Raw genomic sequence first — 9449 nt, forward strand, 5'->3', positions numbered from 1 at the left:
ACTGTTCTATGAATTTTTTTTTTTTTTTTTTTAAAGCTTGCTGCGGGCTTCGCCTAAATTTAAAGGGCCCGCTGACTTCCAGAAGTTGGTCTGAAGGCAAACGGTGGTTTTATGTGTGGACTGCGTTTTGTCATGGGACCTGTGCGGCTAGAGATACTGCTTTTCATCCTGGCAGCGTACGGTGCTTGGGCTGAGGCGACAAAAGAGGAGGAAGATGACACAGAACGTTTGCCCAGCAAATGCGAAGGTACAGAATCGGAGTAGTTGCTATTTACATCTCCCTGTCTACCTCCTGCCTCACTAACTCTAGGCTGAATCAAATGGGCTAGGATAGATGGATCACTAGACTGTCTTGAAAGAGGTTCTGTTGGAGCTTGGTAACACTTGAATGGGAACAAGGGAGGGAAAGCAGGGTTAAGGTGGGACTACATTTCCCAGGTTGCATCCAGAAGGATCTAGGTTTTTCTTGCGGGCTTGGGCCCCAATGTATTGTGGGAATTGTAGTTCAAGAACCTGTAACGCTGGCTCTATGGAGCATCTTCCTCAGTCGTTTCTCTCCTTGTTAAAAATCTGGACAATCTGCATGGGTGGGGTGTACTACTCATTCCTTATAGACATACTGAGCCCCGCCCTGGCAGAGACGCTGTTAAATTACAGGCCTGATGGCCCCCTTTAGGGGTTTAAAGGTGAGTAAGTCTCCAGCTGAAGTTCATAAAGAAAAGATGAAGACACCACACCACTTAGAAGTTGCCCATCGGTGTGAGGCTTTACAGATGGGGTGCACTGTAGGGATTTTACAACAAGCAGCACTGCCTCTGGCTGCATTAGCAAATGCCCTCCCCCCAACCACCCCTCCCATTCCCAACGGGGAGGAAGCCAGGTCACTGAATAAATATCCTGTGGCTCCCTAACTTTAACTTCTTCTTTGGATTCATTATCGCTCCACTTTACACCCAACAACATGTTTTTATCATTGATACCCATGACTTGCTTCTAATCTCTCACTTATTTTTGCATCTGTGTCCCCACTCTTCTGAGTCTTTTTTCGGGGTCGGGGTGGAGACAGGGTTTCTCTTTATAGCTCTGGCTGTCCTGGAACTTGCCTGTAGACCAGCCTGGTCTCTAACTCCGAAATCCACTTGCCTCTGCTGGGATTAAAGGCGTGTGCCATCACTGCCTGGCATCTCCTAGGACTTCTTAACCTTCCTAAACACAGACCTAAAACTTGGCACTGTTGCTTGCATACCTCTGTTCAGACAAAGACCTTGTGTGTGTACACCTGGATGACATACGTGTGGAGGTCAGAGGACAGCCTCAGGTGTCATTCCTTCAGGAGAAACCTATACCTTTTGTTTGAGACAGGTTCTCTGGTTCCCCTGGAAGTTAAACCATATAAACCCCCTGTCTCTAGTTCTGACCTCAGAATGCTGGGATAGCGTGTGCCACATCACCTAACATTGCAGAGGTTTTTAGGATCTGAACTCAGGTCCTGAAGCTTACAAGGACTTTACTTACAGAACTGTTTTCCCAGACCCTAAGCCAACTTTGGAGTGAGGGGAGAGCTGTAAAAACACACTTTTTTTTTTTTTTTTTTTTTTTGAGACAGTTTCTCTGTATAGCCCTGGCTGTTCTGGAACTCACTCTGCAGACTGGGCTGTCCTCAAACTCAGAGATCAGCCTGCCTCTGCCTTCCAAGTGTTGGGATCAAAGGCATGCACCACCACCATGAAAACAGGTTTTTGGATTGTAACCCTGAAGCATGCTACTGTATCATCATTGTCAGTCCCAAACTATACTGGCAGTATTTCATGGATAAATCATAATGGGTTTTATGCTCTCTAGACTCTTTAAGTCAGGTAAGAAAGTAGCTCAGTAAATAATATCAGAGTGACACCAAGTTCTGACACAGTGCTCACTATATACTAGACGTGACTCCAGGATTTTGCATCTATTGATGCACATAAATCTTCATCACCCCTCGATAAGGGACACAGTCTTATCTCCATATGAGAGGTGAAGAAGCTAAGACGCAGCAAGTGTCACACAGCTCCTGAGAATGAGGCAGCATTCTCTTCCAGTCATTCGGGCTCCAGAGTGTGTGTTCATGTGCTAGGCTGCCTTGGGTCAAGAGCAGAAGGACTCTGGTGGGTTGCTTGTCTTCTTCATTCCCCTCGAGTATCTCTTTACTCCCAGTGTGTAAGCTGCTGAGCATGGAGCTCCAGGAAGAGTTGAGTCGAACTGGCCGATCCCGAGAAGTGCTGGAGCTGGGTCAGGTGCTAGACACAGGCAAGAGGAAGAGACACGTGCCTTACAGCCTCTCGTGAGTCTTTGTACTTATCTACCTCCTAGCTAAGCCTCCAGAGGAGCTGCAGGGTTCCTGAAACATCAAAGGGTCTTATTTCTCTCCTTCCTACAGTGAGACGAGGCTAGAAGAGGCTTTGGAGAATTTGTGTGAGCGGATCCTGGATTACAATGTTCATGCTGAACGCAAGGGCTCACTAAGATATGCCAAGGTCAGATGGTTTCTAAGAAGGGTCTTGCTTGGGTTTCCTTTTTTTTTTTCTCCAAAAGTCTTATATATTCTTTTATGTGTATGTGTGTATGTAGAGAGGACAGGAAACAACATTGAATGCTGTTTCTCAGAAACCGCCTTGGTTTTTTGGTTTGATGTGTTTTGTTTTGTTTTGTTTTGTTTTTCGAGACAGGGTTTCTCTGTGTAACCCAGGCTGTCCTGGAACGCACTCTGTAGACCAGACTGGCCTCTGCCTCCCAAGTGCTGGGATTAAAGGTGTGCGCTACAACCACCCGGCTGGTTTTTATTTTTTAAGACAAGGTTTCTTTGTTTAGCCTTGGCCGTCCTGGAGGCCCCTCTGTAGACCAGACTGGCCTTAAACTCAGAGATCCTGCTAACCTCTGTCTCCCCTCCGAAGTGTTGGGATTAAAGGCGTACACCACAATAGACAGCTCCCTTTTTTTTTTTTATCTCCCCCAGTAATTACTTCATGTGTGAGTGTGTCACAGTGCACTACTGAAGTCAGAGGATAGCATGTGGCAGTTGGTTCTCATTTTCCTCAGTGTGGGTCCTGGAGATTGAATTCAGGTCACTAGGCTTGGTGGCAGTCACCTTTCCCCACTGAGATATCTTGCTACTCCCACCTTGGTTTTTTTAGACAGAGTCTCACTGGCTTACTGACTTACCAAGTGGCCTAGGCTGCTTAGTCAGAGAACCCCAGGATCTGTTTTGATTCTTGTTCCCCGGCATTGCAATTGTAAATTCATGCCACCATGCCTGGTTTTTGTTTTTTTAATTTTTAATTTTTATTTTTTTTGGTTTTTCGAGACAGGGTTTCTCTGTGTAACCCTGGCTGTCTTGGAACTCACTCTGTAGGCCAGCTGGCCTCGAACTCAGAAATCCGCCTGCCTCTGCCTCCCGAGTGCTGGGATTAAAGGTGTGCGCCACCAACGCCCGGCTCTTTTTAATTTTTTAAATTATTTGTTTTTATTTTATGTGTATTGATGTTTTGCCTGCATGTATATCTGTGTTGAGGGTATTAGGTTCTGGAGTTACAGGCAGGTGTGAGCTGCCGTGTGGATGCTGGGAATTGAACCCAGGTCCTCTGGAAGATCACCCTGTGCTCTCAATTACGGAGCCATCTCTCCAGCACCTGTCCTGTTGCTGGTTTTGTTTTGTTTTGTTTTTTAAATGTGGATCTGGGGATTTAACTAAGGCTCTCAAGCATTTACCAAGCTACTGGGTCCCCCAGTCCAGGACCCTGTTTCTCAGAAACAGAGACCTACATCATCCAAGATCCTCAAGGAATATCTGTCAGTCTCCCCCTAAATCTGGACTGTCCCCTTATTATGGCTAGACTCTTTCATAGAACACACCACAGAGTCTCCAGTAGCTGATAAAGCTGATACAGGAAGAGATGAGGTGGTAGACTAGATGTATACCAAATTTTCTGTCCCTCAGGGTCAAAGTCAGACTATGGCAACACTGAAAGGCCTGGTCCAGAAGGGAGTGAAAGTGGATCTGGGAATCCCTTTGGAGCTGTGGGACGAGCCCAGTGTGGAGGTCACATTCCTCAAGAAGCAGGTAGGATGAGCTAGCACTTGGTTGGTCCGGGAAGGTGGGAGCACTAAATCCCAGGACTCAGTGTCGGGGATGACTACCTCTGAGCAGGGAGAAGACAGAGAGTGAAGAACTGTGCCAGTTATGAAAGTAGTAATATTGTGCGGCTCATGATATCTACCAATGCCTGCCTACTGTCTCCTGGGTTCTGGGCCATACACTTTCCAGCTACTGCCTCTTTTTACTCTCATGTCACAGGCGCAAATACCGGTTCCCACGTCCCAGGTGAGGCTCTGAGAGGTGCTGAGGGTTTGAGACAGGATTATTCCACGTAGCCCAGGCTGGGTCTGTAACTCTAGGTGGTTGGGAATGAGCTTGAGGATAGGACCTTTCTTGCCGCTACCTCCTAACTGGGATTATAGGCATCTGGCACCTCTCGGAGTCGATATACTAGATATTAGATAGTAACCGATACTGGTAAATGTTGAATAAAGACAATCTCACGTCTTAAAAGCCAAGTGGAACCTTTTGGTTGCCTGCCCCTCAAAAGGCACTCAATGGAGTTGGGGGATAGGGAGTGAAAGGCAGAGGCCTTCCAACGCCCCTCCTCCTGCTCTTCTTTCCCAGTGTGAGACGATGCTAGAGGAGTTTGAAGATGTTGTAGGGGACTGGTACTTCCACCATCAGGAGCAGCCCCTCCAGCATTTTCTCTGTGAACGGCATGTGCTTCCAGCCTCTGAAACTGGTAAGTGTAAAGGTTGAGCTCCTCCCCTAGCTTCCTGGCTATTCCCGGCATTAACCCTAAGATTGTTTTCTTCTCATTCCACGCAGCTTGTCTACGGGAAGCTTGGACTGGAAAGGAGAAGATCAGTGATGGGCAGGAGGAGGCAGATGACGAAGAGGAGGAAGAAGAAGAGATAACCAAGACTTCAGGCAATCCCAAGCATGACCCAGAAGATCTTTGACCCTTACTTTTGAACCCCAAGGATGGGTTGTGGAGAGTTTTCGAAACTCTTGTGCTCTCCCTTCCCCGTCCCTAGGCTTATAACTGTCTTTGTATGATCTCGGCTATGATCCTGGGGACCCAGAATGGCAACAGGAAAGAATGGTGTGTGTGTGTGGGGGGGGGGGGGGGGGGAGAAGCAGAAGCAAGTTTTGCCTTCGGAGTTGAACCACATGCAGCCACTTAATTGAATAAGTATGTGGTGACAGTATTGAAACTACGTTTTACTGGTCTTCACCTGCACCAATTGGTCAGTAGCGGTACGAGCTGTGGGGAAGTCACTTTGCTTTTTAAAGGGTCTATTTTAAACCCTTTCAAGAGGCCAGAGAAGAGCTAGAGATACAGCAATTGGTAGAGTGCCTGCCTAGTATGGACAGTGATGGGAGTTGAACCCTGATGTGGTGGCATGCCCCTGTAATCTCAGCACTCAAAGAAGCGTTGGCAGGAATATCAGAATACCATCCAGTTACTTGGCAGTTTGGGACCAACCAGAGCTATGTGAGACCCTGTCTCAAAGCAAGAAGCCAAAAAGGGACCCTCAAGAACCAATATACACTGCAAACATGAGGCCGTAGACCATCCATCTGTGAATAAGAACAGGATGCTGGAAGAGAGTGAAGCAATACTGGGGTTAGATGGGGTAGACATGTGGGCTATTTTCTATTCCACCGGTGCCATATTTTCTATATTGCTATTAAACCTTTTATATGTATATCAGCTGAGTCCCATTTCAAACATGCACACATTATCGATGAGGGAACACCCAGTGTTCTTTTTTTTTTTTAATTTTTTTAATATTTTTTATTACGTATTTTCCTCAATTACATTTCCAATGCTATCCCAAAAGTCCCCCATACCCCCCCCACTTCCCTACCCACCCATTCCCATTCTTTTGGCCCTGGCATTCCCCTGTATTGGGGCATATAAAGTTTGCAAGTCCAATGGGCCTCTCTTTCCAGTGATGGCCGACTAGGCCATCTTTCGATACATATGTAGCTAGAGACACGAGCTCCGGGGTACTGGTTAGTTCACCCAGTGTTCTTATAATTATTCACGCCAAGGATACTGGCTGGGGTTGGGAAAACAACTGTACCACTAGGACTTTAAATCCAGAGTGGCAGCGCTTTGGAGGTGGGGGAAAAGAGGATCAAGAGCTCAACGTCTTCCTCAGCTATGTAGCGAGCTCAAGACCATCCTGAGCTCCTTGAGCCCCTGTATCAGGAAAATAGAAAACAAAACAAGAACTCAGAAGTTAGCGTAACACATAATGTGAACTATACAGGATTAGAAGTATGGTTATACAACGTGTCTAGTGCTTCAGGCGCGGTAGTTTGTACGGAAGCCCATAAAGGGCAAAAATCTCGCGTTTTCTCACCTTTTGAGTTTTCCCAGCGTTAAAAAAACAAAAACAAAACCCCTTAAGGACAGCGATAGTTTCGTTTCAAAGTAGACAACAGCTAGAATAAAGAAGTAAAAGATATCTTTAAGATGTGGATGCGTGAGAACCTACCGACTATAAGCCTAAGGGGGACTGACCAAAAGAATCTAGGCAGTCTTGAGGTCTCATGGAAAGGCCAGTTGGGCGAGACCATCTTCAGCAGGGGTGGTAGTGGAGGGCGATACCACCTTAAGATCTGGTGGGTAGCAACGAGTTGCGACTTGGGAAGAGTGGCGGGGCTTGCGGTAGGATTTTGGAGGGACCGAGCAGACGTCCGTACCGGGGTAAATCTCCCTTGTCATGAACGGTCCAGTGCGCACTGAGCCGCTGCATGGTGAGATCCCTTTGCTGGCGACCAGCGGCTCCTACTCGGTGGTGGTTCTGCTGCGCGGCTACGCGGAGCCGCAGGGAGCGGGCGACGCGGTGCGTGCTGATGGCACTGTGACTCTCGTCCTGCCTCGGGGCTGGGCCTCGGACTCCAGCCGCCGTTTGGCCCCATCCGCAGACAGCGGCTTTAAGACTGCCCTGAAGGAGGCGGTGCGTGGCCCCATCCTCGTGGACACCGGGGGACCCTGGGCGCGGGGTGCGCTGCTGGAAGCCCTGGCTACTCAGGGCGTGGCCCCCGAAGATGTGACTCTGGTGGTGGGCACCCACGGACACTCGGATCATATCGGGAACCTAGGGCTGTTTCCCGAGGCTGCTTTGTTAGTCTCCCATGACTTCTGCCTTCCCGAGGGTCTCTATCTGCCCCATGGGCTGTGTGAAACGCAGCCCTTGATACTGGGCTCCGGACTGCAGGTGTGGGCCACGCCGGGCCACGGAGGACAGCGGGACGTGAGCGTCGTAGTGGAGGGCACCAGTCTGGGCACCGTGGTGGTGGCTGGCGATGTGTTCGAGCGACTTGGTGACGAGGACTCCTGGCAGGCCCTGAGCGAAGACCCAGTAGCTCAGCAGCGGAGCCGGGAGAGGATTCTGAGCGTAGCTGATGTGGTGGTGCCTGGTCACGGAGCCCCTTTTCGAGTGGTCAGGGAAACAGTGAAAAGTTCAGAGGATTTGATATGTGAAGGCAAGGAGGTTGCTTGACTGGACTCCAGTCAGGAAAGCCCCTTCCAGCGAGGAACCGGCGTCAGTCGGTCCGGGAGACCTAGAGGACACAGTCAAGACAAGCATTATTTGTCACGTGCAGCTTTCTAGGAGGCAGCTTCCAAACAGGACAGAATGATTGACATCAGTCACCTTTAATCATTGCAACCTAAGCAGGACAAAGGACTGGCTCAGATCCACATCCTCCATGAGCCTCCGTAAAATATAGGAAAAAAATAGTTAAAATATTTATGTGGGATGTGCGTGTGTGCCCGTGGAGTACTGAAGGCTACTTTGGAGGAGTCGGTTCTCTCCATCCTGTGGGTCCCCAGGATCGAGTTCAGGTTGTTAGACTTGACGGCAGGGACCCTTTACCTGCGGAGCCATCTTGATTTATATTCTTGTTAGGACCTTCAAAAATAAAAATCGACCGGAAGTCATACTGTCCTGATGTAAATGCAAAATGCTGATTGCATTAATCTTTGGGATTGTAACTCTGCTGCAGCAAAAGAGGGACAGTGTGGCCAATAGCTTGTCCCTCTGAGGATGCACACTGGTGAGACAGTGCCAGACACAGAGTAACCCCTTAGTAACCTTACTTCTTTTGTTTATTTTGTTTAGACAGTCTCACATACTCCAGTCTGGCTTCAAAGCTGAGGCTGGTCTTGAACTCCTGATTCTTGTTTTTTGGTTTTTGTTTGTTTGTTTGTTTTGTTTTGTTTTTTGTTTTTTTGAGACAGTATTTCTCTGTGTAGCCCTGGCTGTCCTGGAACTTACTCTGTAGACCAGGCTGGCCTCGAACTCAGAAATCCACCTGCCTCTGCCTCCCGAGTGCTGGGATTAAAGGCGTGTGTCACCACTGCCCGGCATAAACTCCTGATTCTTATGCTCCCACCTTCCAAATACTGGATTGCAGAATAACAGGCATGTGCTGCCCCACCTGACTTTCACCTGACTTTAGTTCATTCATTGATTCACTCGGTGGCATCTGTAATGTCTCAAGCGCTGATGTAAGTCTTGTGATGCCACGACAGTGAGCGAATGACAAGTTTCCACCCCAACACATGAGTCACATTCCATTCAGGAGACAGACAAGACAACCATAATAGTAGTCGCAACCAAATAATTATAGGTTGTGGCATATTAATGCACATGCGTAGGATGAGGAAAGAGAGCAGGAGAGAGCAGGGCACAGAGAAGCTGCTTGATGTTGCGAGATTCTTTCTTTTCTTTTCTTTCTTTCTTTTTTTTTTTTTTTTTTTGGTTTTTCGAGACAGGGTTTCTCTGTGTAGCCCTGGCTGTCCTGGAACTCACTCTGTAGACCAGGCTGGCCTCGAATTCAGAAATCCGCCTGCCTCTGCCTCCCAAGTGCTGGGATTAAAGGCGTGCGCCACCACTGCCCGGCTGCTTCTTTATTTCTTACATCCATTGATTTTGCAGTGTGTGTGTGTGTGTGTGTGTGTGCACATGTGTGCACATGTGTGCACATGTGAGTTATGGCTTGTCCATGGGTGTCAGGACAAGTTGCAAGAGTTGGTTCTCCCTTCAACCATTTGGGTTCTGAGGGTATAGTCAGGTCATCAGGCTTGGCAGTACCTTTATCTGCGGAACCATCTCTCTCGGCCCTGGTTTTTTTTTTTTTTTTTTTTTCTTCCGTTTAACTCAGTACAGTGCTTGCCCAGAATGTACAAAGTACTAGTTTCAATTTCTAGCGTGGCCTAAAACTCAGCAAGTGGAATACACCTCCAGTACTTGGGAAGCAGAGGCAGGAGGATCAGAAGTTTAAGGTCATCTTCAGCTACAGAGCACGTTTGAAGCCAGCCTGGGCTACTACATGAAACCTAGTCTCAAAA

At 48.1% G+C, this 9449-nt stretch overlaps 2 protein-coding genes across 2 annotated transcripts; both read left to right on the forward strand.

Moving 5' to 3' along the window:
- Positions 1 to 44: 44 nt before the first annotated feature.
- Cnpy4 (canopy FGF signaling regulator 4) lies at positions 45 to 5789 on the forward strand. Its single transcript, XM_021161911.2, has 6 exons — positions 45 to 247; positions 2194 to 2320; positions 2417 to 2513; positions 3974 to 4096; positions 4700 to 4817; positions 4904 to 5789. Exons 1-6 carry the CDS (start codon positions 112 to 114, stop codon positions 5035 to 5037), a joined length of 735 nt encoding a protein of 244 aa, XP_021017570.1. The 5' UTR covers positions 45 to 111; the 3' UTR covers positions 5038 to 5789.
- A 930-nt stretch (positions 5790 to 6719) lies between these two features.
- Mblac1 (metallo-beta-lactamase domain containing 1) lies at positions 6720 to 9012 on the forward strand. Its single transcript, XM_021161910.3, has one exon. It carries the CDS (start codon positions 6814 to 6816, stop codon positions 7594 to 7596), a length of 783 nt encoding a protein of 260 aa, XP_021017569.1. The 5' UTR covers positions 6720 to 6813; the 3' UTR covers positions 7597 to 9012.
- Positions 9013 to 9449: the final 437 nt, after the last annotated feature.

The sequence above is a fragment of the Mus caroli genome, unplaced genomic scaffold, assembly GCF_978045245.1.
Source record: "Mus caroli unplaced genomic scaffold, Mus_caroli_1 scaffold_4, whole genome shotgun sequence".
Classification (NCBI taxonomy): domain Eukaryota; kingdom Metazoa; phylum Chordata; class Mammalia; order Rodentia; family Muridae; genus Mus; species Mus caroli.